The sequence below is a fragment of the Piliocolobus tephrosceles genome, chromosome 1 (assembly GCF_002776525.5).
Source record: "Piliocolobus tephrosceles isolate RC106 chromosome 1, ASM277652v3, whole genome shotgun sequence".
Classification (NCBI taxonomy): domain Eukaryota; kingdom Metazoa; phylum Chordata; class Mammalia; order Primates; family Cercopithecidae; genus Piliocolobus; species Piliocolobus tephrosceles.
Window position 1 is genome coordinate 68353090 of NC_045434.1, and position 17824 is coordinate 68370913.

The 17824-nt window shown below is 42.4% G+C and overlaps 1 protein-coding gene across 1 annotated transcript; it reads right to left on the reverse strand.

Moving 5' to 3' along the window:
* Window positions 1-9866: 9866 nt before the first annotated feature.
* Window positions 9867-17495, reverse strand: SLC30A1 (solute carrier family 30 member 1). Its single transcript, XM_023198342.2, has 2 exons — window positions 16243-17495; window positions 9867-14600 (listed from the first exon to the last, which is right to left on the reverse strand). The coding sequence occupies exons 1-2, from the start codon at window positions 16856-16858 to the stop codon at window positions 13699-13701; spliced, it is 1518 nt and encodes a 505-aa protein (XP_023054110.1). The 5' UTR covers window positions 16859-17495; the 3' UTR covers window positions 9867-13698.
* Window positions 17496-17824: the final 329 nt, after the last annotated feature.

A 17824-nucleotide genomic window follows, 5' to 3' on the forward strand; every position in this document is an offset into this window, starting at 1 on the left:
CTGAGATCAGGAGTTCAAGACCAGCCTGGCCAACATGGTAAAACCCTGTCTCTACTAAAAATACAAAAATTAGCCAGGCGAGGTGGTGGGTGCCCATAATCCCAGCTACTCGGGAGGCTGAGGCAGGAGAATCACTTGAACCCAAGAGGTGGAGATGGCAGTGAGCTGAGATTATGCCACTGCACTCCAGCCTGGGCAACAGAGCAAGACTCCGTCTCAAAAAAAAAAAAAGACAAAAAGTGCTTTTAGGAACTAATTTATACACTCAATAAAATTAGCTGTTTTTTTTTTTTTTAAATACATGCAAAATGCTAGTACTTTGTTTTCTTTTTTCTTTCTTTCTTTCTTTCTTTTTTTTTTTTTGAGACGGAGTCTCACTCTGTCGCCCAGGCTGGAGTGCGGTGGCATGATCTCGGCTCACTGCAACCTCCGCCTCCTGGGTTTAAGCAATTCTCCTGCTTCAGCCTCCTGAGTAGCTGGGACTACAGGTGCCCACCACCACGCTCGGCTAAGTTTTTTATTTTTAGGAGAGATGGGGTTTCACCATGTTGGCCAGGATGGTCTCGATCTCCTGACCTCGTGATCCGCCCATCTTGGCCTCCCAAAGTGCTGGGATTACAGGAGTGAGCCACCGCATCTGGCCATATTTTCTTTCAATGATGAGGCAAGAGAGAAGGTTTCACGTTGCCCTGTGCAAGCCCTTCTCCACAAATCCCACACAAGGCAAGAGTGTCTACGCCAGTAAATGAAAAGCCACATTGGATAGAATGAGCACCATCTTTTCTCTTTTATGCATTGAATGTTAGAATGAGTGTGGACGTTTTCATGTCCTACAAAATAAGATTTATCAAATGAATGTCACACAGTGATCCTGGGAAGCAGACACTGTAGGAAATCTGCAGATTCATTATTTATTTTTGCCATTCGTTAGCTTACATTTCAAATAGGTGCTCCTTATGTGACTTGTCCCAAAGTAATAATGAAAATAAGGAAAATACAATTTAAGACTTGAAGATGGCTGAGTGCGATGGCTCACACCTGTCATCCCAACACTTTGGGAGGCTGAGGTGGGCAGATAACTTTAGGTCAGGAGTTCGAGACCAGCCTGGCCAACATGGCGAAACCCCATCTCTACAAAAAAATACAAATATTAGCCAGGTGTGGTGGTGCACACCTGTAATCCCAGCTACCTGGGAGACTGAGACACGAGAATTGCTTGAACCTGGGAGGCAGAGGTTGCAGTGAGCTGAGATTGTGCCATGCACCCAAACCTAGGTGACAGAGGGAGACCCTGTCTCAAAAAAAAAAAAAAAAAAAAAAGACTCTAAGACAGTCAAAACCCCCAGAGCAGCTAGCAGTGTTCAGGAATGCCTGAGCTGCTGACTTGGGATTGTTCACTTGTTTCACCCACTCCACAGCATAGCTCACTCCCTGCACACTCCAGACATTCTCAGGCAGCTCAGTTTTAAAGAAAAACATTGATGAAAATTATCCATTGATTACAGCAACAACAACAAAATCAGTGGAAGTGGACGTCTTCCATTGGGTGTCACACACACCTAAACACTATGGTGACACCTAACCACCCATTCCTTCTATAGCCCACACACAGCTCTTGGGAACTGCCTCCCTGGAATTGCAGGTAGATGGGGCCAGGCCTGCAGCATCAGTGCAGTGGAAAACTACATCTCTTCCCAGACAGCCTTTCCTTTCTAGGTAAACACTCCTCCTTCATCTTGGTCCAACCCTTGGGCCACTCTACTGGGGTGAGAGTTGGGGCTGACAGATCCCTGGAGGAGGAAAGAGCTGGCAGGGAGGGTGAGCTGCAGGTCACTTCATCAGGAGTCTCTCTGAGGGAGGGACATATAGACATTCCTGCTTGGAAGCTCTCCTGGAGTTTCCACTAGGCCAAAACCTCTAGGAAGGCAGAGGCTATGTCTATTTTATATATTATATACCCAGTGCTTAGCATAAGGTGCTCAGTAAATCTTTTAAGAAGGAAGAGGCTGGGCACAGTGGTGCATGCCTGTAATCCCAGTGCTTTGGAAGGTCAAGCTGGGAGGATCACTTGAGCCCAGGAGTTCAAGACCAGCCTGGGAAATATAGCAAGAGTCCTGTCTCAAAACAATATTTTAAATTAAAATTTAAAAAATAAAAGAAGAAAGGAAGGGAGGGAGGAAGTAGAAGAGAGAGAGAGGGAAGCAGAAAGATGAGGAAAAGAAAGGAAACTTACAAGGAGGGGCCCATCCCTTGGGCCACAAGTTGAACATGTGGTAGAATGTCCCAAACAGGAGACAGGCTTCCATTATTGTTCCAAAGGGAAAGGAAATGGAGGAAGTGTTCGTGACATTTCAATGGAAGCAGTAAGAGAATTTTTCAATTCAGGGTCGGCTATAGGAAAGGCAGTATTAGCATATGTATGATATGATTGGAGGAAACCTCTGCCTTCCCATATTTTGTCCCCTGATGTGCCCTGTCATCACTTCTCTGGCACTACCAATGAGTGTGTATAGACCTGGGCTGCAGAGACCTCAGGCCCTATCTATGATTCCTGGTAGCCACCATCTTGGTCTCGCCCAGTTTCACTCATTTATTGGATGTGACTGAGTGATGGATGGAGTGGAGAGTCTGTCAGGGTGAATCCTGGAAATATGAGTTCCACCCCTCATTTTACAGATGGGTAAACTGGCCCAGAGAGGAAAACCAACTTGCCCATGGTTATAGTTAGAGGAAGAGCAAGGACCAGGACCCAAGCATCTGGGCGCCTTGTCCAGGATTCTTTCCACTGTGCCACACCACACTGCCTCTGAAAAAGACTTCTCATAAAATCTCCCACTTCAGCCAGAAGGGTCTCAAGAGGTTATCAGGTCCAAGCTCTGCCATTAGCAGAAATCACCACCAAGGATTCCAGCGACAAGAGGGCAGGCAGCATGTGCCCAAACACTATTGGTGATGGGAACACCTAACGACCCATTCCTTCCACAGTTCACACAAATTGTTGCAATTGTTCTTCTTGTTTTGAGCTGCAACCATTTCTCTAAAGGAAACAAGCTACTGCTTTTCCTCCCCAAGTTCTTTCCTCATAAAAGTACAAATCCTATAATAGATCACTAGGTAAACACCTGTTTGACCTCAAGACACCCCTATCTTCTGCAGGTAGTGTTTGTAACTAGAGTTACCTGGGCGTAAGAAAAGACTAATGATTTTTTAAAAGAGACAGAAGTGTGGTACCATTGAAGGGAAATGGATTAATCAAGGTCTTAAGGATTGCTAATTGGGCTTAGGAAGAGAGAGAGGAGAAGAAGGAGAAGAGAAGAGGGGAAGTAAGGGGGAAAGAAAGAAATAGGAAGGGAATAAAATAGATGACTAATACATATCAAGCACTTAATAAGGAGCAAGCACTCTTCAAAGTGCTTTACTTATATTGGTTCATTTAATCTTTAGAATAACCCTCTAAGAGAATTACTATTACTATCCTCATTTTTCAAATAAGGAAACTAAGGCAGAAAGTGTAAGTGCCTTTCCCAAGGTCACGGTCAGTGAGCCTAGAATTTGAACCCCGGCAGTCTGACTCTAGGACTACACACTTTGCTATGTTGCTGAATGTGTGGCGCCCCCATTGACTGGGGCCTTTGCCAGGTACTCTACAGAGTTAATGCCAGAGCTCAGAGCACAGACCTTGCGAAGACAGAACTGGGTTCAAATCCTGGTTCTCCACTTGCCTGTTGTACGGAAGTCACTCAGTTATCTTATCCTCAATTGCCTTGCCTCTAAATTGGAGTAAATAATACCATTTAAAAGAAAAAAAAAATAGGTCGGGGGTGGTGGCTTACATGTGTAATCCTAGCATTTTGGGAGGCTGAGGTGGGTGGATCACCTGAGGTCAGGAGTTTGAGACCAGCCTGGCCAATGTGGCGAAACCTCGTCTCTACTAAAAAAAGAAAAATACAAAAATTAGCTGGGCGTGGTGGTGGGTGCCTATAATCCCAGCTACTCGGAAGGCTGAGGCAGGAGAATTGCTTGAACCCGGTGGCCGGAGGTTGCAGTGAGCCAAGATTGCACCACTGCACTCCAGTCTGGGCAAAAGAGCGAAACTGCATCTCAAAAAATAAAATAAAATAAAATAAAAAGTAAAAAAATAACAAAGAGGCCAGGCGTGGTGGCTCACACCTGTAATCCCAGCACTTGGGAGGCCAAGGTGGGTGGATCACCTGAGGTCAGGAGTTCAAGACCAGCCTAACCAATATGGAGAAACCCTGTCTCTACTAAAAATACAAAATTAGCTGGGCGTGGTGACGCATGTCTGTAATCCCAGCTACCTGGGAGACTGAGGCAGGAGAATCACTTGAATCCTGGAGGTGGAGGTTGTGGTGAGCCGAGATCCTGCAACTGCACTCCAGCCAGGGCAACAAGAGTGAAACTTCATCTCAAAACACAAAACAAAAACAAAGAGGAAAAAAACAAAACAAAACAAAAATAATAGTATTTAATTCACATAGGGATTGTGAGGATTATATGGGCTAAAACATTTATCACAGTTCGAGGACACATGTGGTAGATAAATTTTAGTTTTTTGCCTCATGTAATCTTCACAAGGGAATTGGAAGATTTTTTGGTTTCATGTAGTCCTCGCAATGCATTCTATAAAGAACGCATTTTCAATATTTCACAGACTTGAAAACTGAGAGTCCAAGAGGTAACCAGCCTGCCAAGGTCTTATGCCTAATAGGCGTGGGGGTTGGAAGAACAGGATAAAGGATGAAGGAGGAAAGGAGGAGGGGCAGACTTGAAATGGGACAAAAAAGAAAATCTAAGAAGAGCCTGCTATGGTGAATGCCACTTCACAGAGATCTCAGGAGGCCTCAGGAGGCCTCGGGGGTTTCAGGATGACTGTCTCTAATACAGAGGATGGGGGAGTTCTCACAGAAGCTCTGAGTTCAGACTGGGGCTCATTGAGGAAGCTTGGGCTCTCACCAAATCCCTTAAGGATTTGCCCCTTAAGCTTGATATCTCACCACACGACCACATGTATAAAGAAAATTGCTTATTGTATTTCACTATTTAACCTTAACCTCTCCTTCCTACCTTAAAACCACAAATCAATGTTTCATGAACTTACTTATGCAACATAAATTGTTGCATAAGCATTGAACAAAATGTCGTACCACCAGAGAAGTGGCTCATGCCTGTAATCCCAGCACTTTGGGAGGCTGAGGCAGGAGGACCACTTGAGATCAGGAGTTCAAGACCAGCCTGGGCAACATGGTGAAACTGCATCTCTACCAAAAAAATATAAAAATTATCCGTGCATGGTGGTGCATGCCTGTGGTCCCAGCTAGTCAGGAGACTAGAGGTGGGAGAATTGCTTGAACCCGGGAGTCGAGGCTGCCGTGAGCGGAGATCACACCACTGCACTCCAGCCTGGGCTACAGAGTGAGACCCTATGTCAAAAACAACAACAACAACAACAACAACAACAACAACAACAACAAAAACTGTTATACCACCATGTACAATTGAACTATAAAGAGAGAAGTCGTCTTAATAATAATATTAAAATTTAGTGTTTATCCGAGAATATACGTATATCAATTTCTTATTGCTGTTGTAACAAATTACCACAACTTTAGTGGCTTAAAACAGGACAAATTTATTATTGTAAAGTGCTGGAGGTCGTAAGTCCAAATGAGTCTATGGAATAAACACAGGCATCAGCAGAGCTGTGTTCCTCGGCAGGCTCTGACTGTGACAAAAAGAGAAAACGTAGAGAGAATAAAGAAGAGCCCAGGCCAGTCTCGAACTTCAGGGCTCAAGTGATCCACCTACCTTTGCTTCCCAAAGTGCTAGGATTATGGGCACGAGCCACCGCGTCTGGCCCTAAGTTTTGATGCAAATATTTAAATTTGTATTTTAATAGAAGACCCTGGTTTTGAACCTCTTTTATAAAGCCAGAAACGCATTTTTACTTTATATTTCAATAGAACTAATGCAGGGGTTCCATGGCCAATTCAGAAGGCCATATCTGCACTGTTTTCTTGGACAGAAGAATCATCCTAACAGATCAGAAGAGCTCCTGGCTACCTTGTGCTATAGTGATAATTGTATCAGAGGTTATGAACCTCAGACATCAAAACTTCAGATTTTCAACTTGACTATCAAGGCATGGAATCACAATTCCTGGACTTAAAGATGGAACTGATGTTCATACAAAACACAAATATCTCTGTAAAAGGAAGGGACTAGATGTAGTGTCTGGTTCCTGTGGGAGAGACTGAAAGAGGACCCACTGGGTTGACCATCTATGGTTTCTAGCAGGGCAATACCGCCTCTCTAGGAGACATTTGAAACAGTTGGGGTGTCTTGATGATGGGGAGTGAAAAGCGCTAACTACAGGCATTCATGTAGAAGTAAGCCAGAGTTGTTAAACTCAATGCATGGGACATTTCTGCAGTGATGGTCTCACGCAAATGCTAATAGCACCCCTGTTGAAAAGCAGATGGTCTTCTCCCTTAGTCTCCTCATCCACATTTACCTCAATCACCTCTGCTCCTCATGCCCCCAAAGACTCACTGTTTTCAGTGTAACCCTAAGGATATTTAAGCCAGCCGGACAATATTAGGTGAAAACAATACTGGTTTGTAAAGAATGGTACTTGTCCACAAGGCTAGATTAAAACCAAGAGAGACCCTAAATCCTTAAAAAAATTGTAATTTCTCTCCCTTATGTAATTAAAAATAAATGCTACCAAACCATAACTTAAGAAGGTCTAATTTAGGTAAGAAAGTTCTGATTTCTGAATATTTTGTTGTTTTTTTTTTTTAAATAAATACTAAATGCTCTGAAAATTATTTTATTTATGTGCTTATTTATTTATTAGACAAAGTCTTGCTGTGTCACCCAGGCTGGAGTGCAGTGGCGCAATCTCAACTCACTGGAACCTCCACCTTCTGGTTCAAGGGATCCTCTGGCCTCAGCCTCCTGAGTAGCTGGGATTACAGGTGCCTGCCACCACGCCCAGCTAACTTTTGTATAAAAATTACTTTTCTTATTTCTTTTGGTTCTCCTGCTTTGCTAGTACTCAGTGCCTATGCTTTGTCTATTGCTGCTCATTGGATGAAAATTAGAAAGAACTCTTCATTTTGAATTTACTTAAGTGGGTTGTTGAAAAGCCCACAGTTGTGGGAATGCAAAGAGGCCTAGATCTTTTGCTGAGTTCCAGTTCTGGCTCCATCACTGACTGACTGTATGACTTGAGGTAAAGACTATATGCTTTAATATCTGTTTGTCTGTAAAATAAAGGGAATGAAGAAATACACCTAATGGTTTGTAGGGATACATAAAAACATATGTGCCTTATATGTAGTAAGTGCTCAGTAATAAGTGATCAGAAGTGCCCAGTATATTTGCGAAACTGCATCTCTACAAAAAAAATACAAAAATTAGCCAGGCATGGTGGTGGGTGCCTGTAGTCCCAGCTACTCCAGAAGACTGAGGTGGGAGGATCGCTTGAACCCAGGAGGCAGAGGTTGTAGTGAGGCAAGATCCTGCCACTGCACTCCACCTGGGCAACAGAGTCAGATTCTGTCTCAAAAAAAAAAAAAAAAAGAAGAAAAAGAAAAAAAAAAGTTAGTGCTCAGTGTATCTTATCTATTAATAGTGTAACTACTGTATATATTTTTCCATTCCCGCCATTCCTAATATTCCAAACACCTTTGAATACCTACAATGTGCTGGTCCCTTTGCTATATCCTTAGGAAATAAATATGGAAAAGACATAGTCTTGACCAAATACAGTTTATAATCTAGAAGTGAAACTGGTTTTAAAATAAGAACAAAGTGCCACAAATTACTTGCTTTAAAAGAAAAAAGGCTGAGCTGGGTGTGGTGGCTCACGCCTGAAATCCTAGCACTTTGGGAGGCTGTAGGGGGCGGATCATCTGAGCTCAGGAGTTCGAGACCAGCCTGGGCAACATGGTGAAACCCTGTCTCTACTAAAAATAGAAAAAATTAGCTGAGCGTGGTCCACCTACCTGAGAGGCTGAGGCAGGAGAATCCCTTGAACCCAGGAGGCGGAGGTTGCAGTGAGCTGAGATGGCGCTACTGCACTCCAGCAGGTCGACAGAGCAAAACTCAATAACAACAAAAAAGGTTGAATAGAGTAGTCGGGGGGGAAATGATGGTCAATTCTGAAGGCTCAGAAATGTCTATGAAATTATTTAAAAACAATGTTACTTGACTTTCTTTTTTCATTATTTTTATCCAATTCGAGGAACAGCTTTCATCTAAATGTGCAATGCACAGTACATGAAATTTCAGGGAATATTGTCATATAGTCTTTTGAAAGACCATATTGCCTGGGAAGATAATTCTTTTCTGAACCCTGAACAATAGACACATTGAGATAAGAAAAAAGTTTGGCCAACAGCAATCGTAAGATAACACTGATTGTACTATGCATTCTGATTTCAGAAATGTTAAAGTATAAGGATGTGTGTGTGGAATCAATTGAAATGTAGTATATGTACATGTGGACATGTGTATTTGGCTTTTAGCATTGAATTATCTGGTAAACTGATTTGTCTTCCTGTCTCACTTGCCTACACATATCATTCCAAATATGGAGAGTACCTTTCCCACTTTCTCACTTATCTACTAAAAAATTATTGATAGTGAAATTGGTAGTGTCCTCCTTTCCTATGAAACCACATTTGAACTGGTTGTCATGACACTTTTAACCTTTATAATCTCTTTATATATCTCAACCCCTTAACTTTTTTTTTTTTTTTTGAGACCGGGTTGGGCTGTTACCCAGGCTGGAGTGCAGTGGCCCTATCTCAGCTCACTGCAAACTCCATCTCCCCAGCTCTAGTGATCCTCCCACCTCAGCCTCCTGAGTAGCTGGGACTACAGGTGTGCATCACCACACCTGGCTAATTTTTGTATTTTTAGTAGAGATGGGGTTTCCGCATGTTGGTCAGACTGGTCTCAAACTCCTGGCCTCAGGTGATCCACCTGCCTCAACCTCCCAAAGTGCTGGGATTACAGGCGTAAGCCACAATGCCCAGCCCTGGCTAATTTTTGTATTATTATTATTTTGTAGAGACCTGGTTTTACCATGTTGCCCAGGCTGGTCTTGAGCTCCTAAGCTTAAGTGGATCTGACCCACGACAGCCTCCCAAAGTGTTGGGATTACAGGCATGAGCCACCCTGCCTAGGCCCCCAACTCTTTATCTTTATACCACTATTCCTGCTTCCTTGCCTCTCAAACCCTACTCCTTTCCATTTTAACCTACATAATCCTTTCCAAATATTTTTTACCTCCTCTTTGAAACATCTACTGTATATAGATCAATTCCTTTATCTACTGCCATTTATTGTCAATTGATTTTTTCAACTGTCTCACAGCCCAAAATACCAGTTCTTTAATGAATTTTTTTAATGAGTCTACATTTGTGATAGTCCTGAGGCTCACAGAACCACAATAATACACTATTGCGTTAAGAATTTTAGATGATTTACAGGTGTAAAATATTTAATAAATCTTATTAGTACACTATGCCTATAAATAAAAAATAGCAAGTGCCAAAAGCAGGTTAACCATAACTATATAATCTATAAGCTTAATGCTTATAATAATATTCAAAGTCACTGAGTATTTCATATTAGTGAACCTTTGCAGTGTTACCCTTTCAATTTTTAATTACAATTTTTGCTTACATTTTCTTTCACACCCATCTTGTAATCTAGTCACTCTGTACACTTGCAACATTTGCGTTAAACTGAAATTTCTCTTTCAATTTTCTGAAATCCAACTCTCTACGTAACTAAGCCTAGTATAGGAGGGGAGGCCATATGCACGAATGAAGTAGATATTAAAATTAGTTTATTTTTCTACTTAACTTTTAATAAATGAGAAGAAACACAGTAGTCTGTCTCATATAGAACATTTATAATACATAACAATCCATAAAGCCTCATGGTGAGGTAGGAACAGCTTTGGAAAATAACACACAGTCATTAAAACATACAAAAAGGTAAAATGTTGCAGCACTAAAGATATTTTATCTGCATCTGTATTTAATGAGATGATAACTGCATTTAACTGCGCCACATCTGGCCCAAAGGACAGGCAACAGCAGACACAAAACAACACAACATGGAAGTTTCATAATCACAGAATATACTGATACACTTCATTGTGCTGTTTCAAGGCAGAACCATAACATGGCAATTTGTGTCTTTTTATATATATATATATATATATAACCACATATTAATTGTATGTTACATTCCCTCCAGCATCTTTTTGCCAAAGACACTGGACCATAAAATTTTTGGTTTAAAAGTTTAAATTTAATAACATACAAAAGGCTCTTGTGCCAGCGAAAATGACTGCTAAATATTCCAGAGCTTGTTAGTAAAACAAAATAGCATTACCACATAGTATCGGTAGAGCTACATCAAAATAGTGCTATTATAATCCCAATTTCAGAGACATGAAACACTGTATGACACAGTTTCAATTTTAAAAATGACAAACAAAAAACCCCTACACCTTCCCAAGAGTTTTAACACTGTTTATGACTTAACTGAAACTCAGTATTAAAATAAATATTTTTATATTGTAGAATTACTCTCCATATTTGTGTGAACATCTTAAGACAGCAGGTTAATGACATTTTTATCATTCAAATGATATCTGCCTATACACAGTAAAAATCTTCAACTCAACACCAGTTAACATACGAAATACTTCACATTAGGTTCCATAGGTCTTTTCCCTCAAAACTGTCAAAAATTCAAAATCAACTTAAGGATGTTAATAAGACACGAACGGTTAACATAGCCTTCTACCTACTGTGATTTTCCAAGGTGCATTTGATGGATATTTTTCCTATTCAAGTTACATACCTTAGTTATTCAACATACTGTTCTCTAAAATGTTAAAACACATATAGCAAAGTTTTTGAGGATTCTGTTTTTTAGGTTCTAGTCCATAGTTTTACAATGCAGACATCCTTCAGAAAAAACTAAGCAATCATAAAAGCTAAAAGGTGACAATGGAGAATTAAATCTCTCATCACTAAGGCTGCATTTGGCTTGGAAAAATTTCTTGGTTTTAATTCAGGCACGTGCAGCACCTCCTTTTCACTAAACTGAGACAACAGACAAGTTTCTAAACACATTCTATACTGATCTTGCTCAAATATAAAAGAGCCAGCAGGAGAGATGCAACTCCTAAAACTGATGCAGTGTTATAAAATAGCATATTTAAATATTGGGTTTAAGTCTCCTAGTAATTCAGAGTACTTCCCTCATTTTCTTTCAGAAAGGAATAAGCTATTTTGAGAAAGACACTTAAATCCTACAATATTTAAATACAAAAGCATGTCTTCTTTTTTTTTTAAAGATAATGCTAATATAGCTAAAATGGGTTAGAAAGTGCATTGTAAAGAAATAAATAATTCTCCGCTAAAACTCAGAAGGTTGAGTCAGTGCCCACTGTTTTTGCTGACAGTCAATTGAAAAAAGAAAATCCTATGGTACCACCGTTATATATAAGCTACTTAAAAATTATGAAAAGTGAAATAACTAAAACCTAAAGGCTGTTATCTTCAAAGCACTTTTGAAAAATAAACATAGCCCTTGTCCCATGCTTATATACCATTTTTTAAAATCCTCAGTTGATGTCTTACACTTAGGCGTTATACCAGCTTTAAGACACAGACCTTGAGTAGAGCATTTGTAAAGAAAACCTCATTGAATGTAATATATTTTATCAGTTATCTTTGTATCATTGCTGAAATGTTTATATAACAAATTGATATCTGAATAAAATGTTCTGTAAAATATTAAATCAGGAATGTACATGATACAGTACAATTCACAGCTTTCTCTTCTTATTCGCCCAGATGAGATCCCTCAATTTCATCTTTAAAAAAAAAACCTCCCAAGCCTTTTCGCAATATTCATGGTAACTATCAGTTTAGGAATTGAATTACACGATATCAGATAAGAATATTAAAAGATCAAGATGTATTGCAAACTGGCAGGTTATGGTTTTGGCCCATTATAGTAAATGTGAACTTACAAACTGTGTTCCTAAAATTACCATATTTTCATTGGAAAAAATCATCTGTTCTTAAATAGGCCCATTGCCAGCAATAGGCTTATACTAGGAAAAACACACACCACAAAAGATTATCCCTTTAAAAAGTAACTGTCAAATCCTAACACTTTTCCCTCTTGCAACCCATTAAACAATGAACTATTTTAAATCCCAAAACATAGCCATCCCAAAAGTAGTCAGCTATAAAAGTAGTCAGAATACCTTGTTTCTAGAAAAATAGAGCTATACATAACTGATACTAATATTCATCCTTTCAAGGACAAAAATCTAATTTCGTCACAAAGTATACCCTCTATCAAGAAAAATATAACTTAAACACCCTTAAATAATATTTGTGTTGGATTTGAAATCTATAGCAATAATGAAATAGCCACAAACAATTTTCTATGTAGATATTGTGGCATCTTGCAAAATAAGCCACTATTGGAAGATCTGAGTATGTGAAGACAGGATGACTTACAAAATCTTAATTAATTTTGCTTTAATTATTAATTTTGCTCTCTAAGAATTTAATATCCAAACTGCATTAACCTTCTGGTTTTCTTTTCTCTCAATTCAGTGGCTCTTAGAAAGCACAAGCATTGCTGGTTGTGCTCAAAAAGCTCCATTTAAATCTATTCATGATTGGTTATCATGAGATGACTTTGAAAATTTCTTTTCAAACACCCGGTTTAAAAGATTACATTAATAGTTTGCATTTAGCATGTAATTATTAGGTGTCAACATCCTTAAAAATACTTATATATTTTGTGAGTAAACTTGCAGCTCAATGTTTTTATACCAATCTTTCAAAGAAAGTAATGCTGGTGAACATGTCCAAGTTTCAGATTAACTTTGGTATAATAAAAAGTTGGAATTCTCAAAATAATTTAGAAATGTAGTCTCAATATTATCATACAATAACCTAAATATTTAGTTTGGTAAACTTTCTTCCCTGCTCTTACTACCCCGTTTGCCCTACTGTGTGTAAACTGTAGTTCAATTTGTTAATTATCTTACTGTTTAATAGTCAGCAATACAGAATACAGGATAGTAACTGATCTTATTTCCTACTAATAGCCATGAGTCACTCTTAAAATATGCTGCCATTATGCTATGTAATGATCTCAAAGGGCAATATTACCTAAAATGTCAAAGGAAACAAACTGTTGATGATTTTAAAGTTCTATCAGTTATGATTCTAAGAAAGTGTAACACTAGGGGAAAAGAAAAGCAGAGAAATTCCAGTAACAATTTTATTTATCCCCCTAATTTTTATCATGGGAAAAATCCAGAAATCAAATGTCATTATGTTATATAAGGTTTAACTTACTTTAAACAAAAATGTAACATAGTGTTAAAACTGGCTTTCCAAAACAGTCACAGCATAGCTGTACTCTGTACTAATAATCACAAAGTTGTAATATAGAACTGTTATGCAGTCCCATTATGTTCTTACAAAAATAGAATTAAACTGTGTGACCAGACAAGGACTTCAATTACACTACTTGGCAAACTTAGAATTTCAATGGAGTCTTTTTCCTCTTGCAGTTTAAAGCAAAAGTCAAATATCACATCTTTTTCAAGACTCACAAAGATGATTCAGGTTGTTTGTTTGGCATGTTTTTAATCTCTATCACAACAGCAGGGATGTTTTCAGCTTTAGTCCTCCTGGGCTTCTTCTCTAGATTGTTACTAAGTTCTAAACAAGAAATGCTAACTGTTGGGGTCTTTTCTGCATCCTTTCCAGAATGGGCTTGTGGCAGTGTCCCACAACATTGCTTCAAAGCACACTGAGTTCTGCAGGCAAGTTCACATGGGACTACACTTGATTTAGAACCTACACTAGCAAATTCAGGCTGAATGGTAGTAGCATGAATTCCGTGATTATGAAAAACGTCTTTAATGGTTTTAGCCACCTCCATGTATGATGTTGGATCTTCACATTTTATGTGAGCAGTGGCAATGATTCTGCTTCCAGCAAGCTGCCAAACATGTAATTCATGAACTTCCTCAACTCCTTCAACATTTCGAAGTTCTTTTATCAAATTTCTGATATCAATTTGTTTAGGAACAGTTTGTAGAAGAATAAGAGCAGATTCCTTAAGTAATGGATAGGTTGTGTAAAGAAGTATACAAACCATTACAACACAAAGAGTTGGATCTAAATATAGCACCCAGCAAGGACCAGCCTCATAAACTGATGCATGAGTACTATTAATTATTTCTACAAATGCTTTGCAGGGGTCAGGGAAACATGGGTTCACACAAAAATCCCCTTCAGAACAACCTTTCCAAGAAAAGTAAAAGACTAAAGCATTTACTACTACAATCACTGAACCCAAGGCATCTCCAAGGACATGCAGAAAAACTCCACGCATGTTAAGTTGTCCAGCCCTATCTTCTTCCAGTTCCACATGGTCAGGCTCTCTGATAAGATTTCCATTCACTTGTACTTCCACTGTATCACCACTTCTGGGTTTTTCTGGGTCTACAAAGAAATAAAAATTTTATAGCAAATACATTTAAAGTGTTTATATAAACATCCTCATCTAATTCTTTTTAAGTGGTGATGAAGGTGAAAATTTTTTCACAAAGTACAATTAAAAAAGTGTGCCCAGAGCAATTTAATATAAATTGACATTCTGGGAACGAGCCAGGACATAATGGCCAGGGCTAAATTAAGTAATTGTGATACGGATTCTTCACCCTCCTAACCACTCTCCTGCCTCCTCCTCTCCAAAAGAGTGTATCTTTTCTATGGGGGTGGAGTCTTGCAAACATTCTGCTATACTTTATGGCATATACAAAGGAAAACATAAAATTGAGTGCTAACACCAAAATTAAATGCAGCTAGGAATAAGTCTACTAATACAAAATACCTGATTTGATACTCGGGCACTCTCTAGTCACTCTTTGTCACTGAGGCCAATTGCTTGAGAATAAAACCAATTTTAACTTTTAAACTTTTATTACGAATACAAAAGTTTCTTGGTAGAGGGGGTTTAAAAACTGACAAATCAACAATATAAATCAATAATCACAGAGATTATTAGAAAAATTGAAACTAAATGACTACCTCCCCTACTTTTAAATCAAAAGTATTGATCTTTTCAAGAAATTACACACCAGAGAAAGTTAATTTTCTTTGGAATAACACCTTGCCGAGTGGAGAGGAAAACCAATTACTTATTAAATCTGCCCAATGTACAACTTAATTTCACTAACTTGATATTCCGCACTCGGAAAGGAAAATTACGTAGCAATATTTATAACGATACAAGGTAAATAAACGTAAATGAAGGAAATAAGACCAAATTGTTAAGCACCATTGAGCCTGGGTAGTAGGACATTGGTTGAGTCACTTCCATCTCCTTTCTTTCAACATTTATTTTCCAAATTTCCTTCAAGAGCACTTAATGTTAAATATAAAAAGCATCCACTCAAAATATAAGATGAATAAATCACCATCACTTTTAGTTCAGTACGATTATGAAAAGTCCTAAGAAAATGTTAAACATGCCCAGACAGGTCCTAAATCTATGATTTCCAAGATTAGGGATCAATTAGCTGAAGCATACACTGCTGTTCATAAAAGAAACCTTTAACCAGGGTTTACATACTCTAACGCATATTATCAAACGGAGCTCAATGGGCATAAGAACTACTCTGGCAGAGCAAGGTTTCCAGCACCCAACAACCGGGGACGAATTGGGGATTCTCTCCGTTTCCCAAGAGGGCCAAGGAATTGAACTGGGAAGCATTTCTGATTCTGTTATAACCATAACCAGACAAGTCTCCAGCAAAGTTGCTGCAGTCTGTAAAGACAGCCAAGTGCGGGTGTGGACTGCAGCGGGATGATGGTCACCTCCTGACCCTTTTCCTTAGGGTCTGACCCACAGGCCCCACCTACAAATATGCCAGACGCGTCCCCCGCTCCTAGCACCCGGCTGAGGGGGTTCTGATTTCCTGAAGCAGCGGGGCGTGTGCAGGACGGGGAGGGAGCAGGCAGGGGCGGCGCGGCGCAGGCCCGCTCGGGCAGCAGGGGGCGTGCGGGCCACCCCGCCAAAGGCCAAGCGAGGCTCTGGGCTCCCCAAACCCAACCACCTGAGGCAGCGACTTTCCCGGCTCACCTGCGGGGTCCAGTTTCAGCCCGTTGGAGTTGCTGGTATTGGCCACCAGGGTGTTGGTCTCCTCCTGGTCGGGACCCTGCTCGCCCGGGGCCACGTTGATGTCGCTGCTCCCGGGGCGGCTGCTCTTAACGCGAGGCCCCTTGGGGAGGCTGTGGCCGTGACCCCCGTGAGAGTGGCCGTGGCCGGAGTCCTGGCTGAAGCCGCTGTGATGGTGGAAGAGGCAGAGCCCCAGCACGTTGACCAGCAGCCCGGCCACGCCGACCCCAAGGACCACCAGCGGCTGCTGCATCTCGTGCGGCTCGACGAAGCGCTCGATGGCCTCCAGCAGGATGGCGAAGCAGAGGCCAGTCAGGAAGATGGCGTTCACCAGAGCCCCCATCACCTCGGCTCGGATCCAGCCGAACGTGTTCTTCTGGGTGGCGTGGGTCCGCCGGGCGAAGCGCTCGGCCACCAGCGCCACCACCAGCGCCAGCACGTCCGACAGCATGTGGAAGGAGTCGGAGAGCATCGCCAGCGACGAGGTCACCCGGCTCACCACCACCTCCAGCACCATGAACATGAAGGTCAGCGCCAGCATGCACAGCAGCCGGCCCCGGTTCCGACCCCAGCACCCCATGGCTGCGGCTGCGGGGCCCGCCGAGCCCGGCCCGGAGACTCGTGTGGCGGCGGCGTTGGCGGAGGGCGGAGGGTAGGTGACCGCGACACGGAGGAGCGCCCGAGTCGGGCCGTTCGGGAAACCGCTGAGGGGCCCCCGCGGCCGCACGGGGACAAGCCCAGGTCAAGCCGCCGAGCCCCGCGCCTGTGGGCGTCCTCCGCCAGCCGGCGGCGCGGCGCCGCGCAGCTCCTCAGGCGTCCGTCCTCACAGCCGGCGCGGAGGCCCGGCTCAGCCCCAGCAGCCCCCACACCCAGGCGGCGGCAGTGCTGGGGAGCTGGGCTCCCGGAGCGGGGTACCAAGAGTCGGAGCCGGAGCAGGAGCAGGAGGGCGGCGGGCGACGGCGGCAGGCGAGAGCAACCGGCAGCTTCGCGCCGAGAAAGCTCCGAGCATCTGAGGGCTCCGCTTGCTGGTTTCCTCCGCGGCGGCAGGACTGAGGAGCGGATGGCTAAGGAGCTACAGAAGCGACCGCGGCCACGGCAGCTGCACTCGGCCCGGTCTCGGGCGCCTTGTTCGCCCCCCCGCCTTTGCAGACGGTTTACAAAAAAACTTTGCTTTGCACTCGGAACCCCCGTTTTCACACGGACCCGAGCGTGACAAGGCCTTGACGCCCCGCCCACCAGGCCCGGCACGCTTCCCCATTGGCCAGGACCCCCTCACGACAGCCTCGGCGTCCCGCCCAGCCACGCTCACTAATGGATGTAGTCTCGGAGGGGCGGGAAGGGGGCGGGGTCGCGGCTCCAACAGATGGGGGCGGGGCCTTTTCCTCCCGGAGCCGGGCGTGGGCCGGGGGCCCGTGGCCGGGTGCAGCGGCGGGCGAATTGGGGGCGCGGGCCGCGTGCAGCGGGAGGGGGAGGGGCGGGCCGGGTCCCCTCGGGTGTGGCGAAGTCCTGGCTTCTGCGCTGCGGACCATCGCAGCTCCCAGCACAC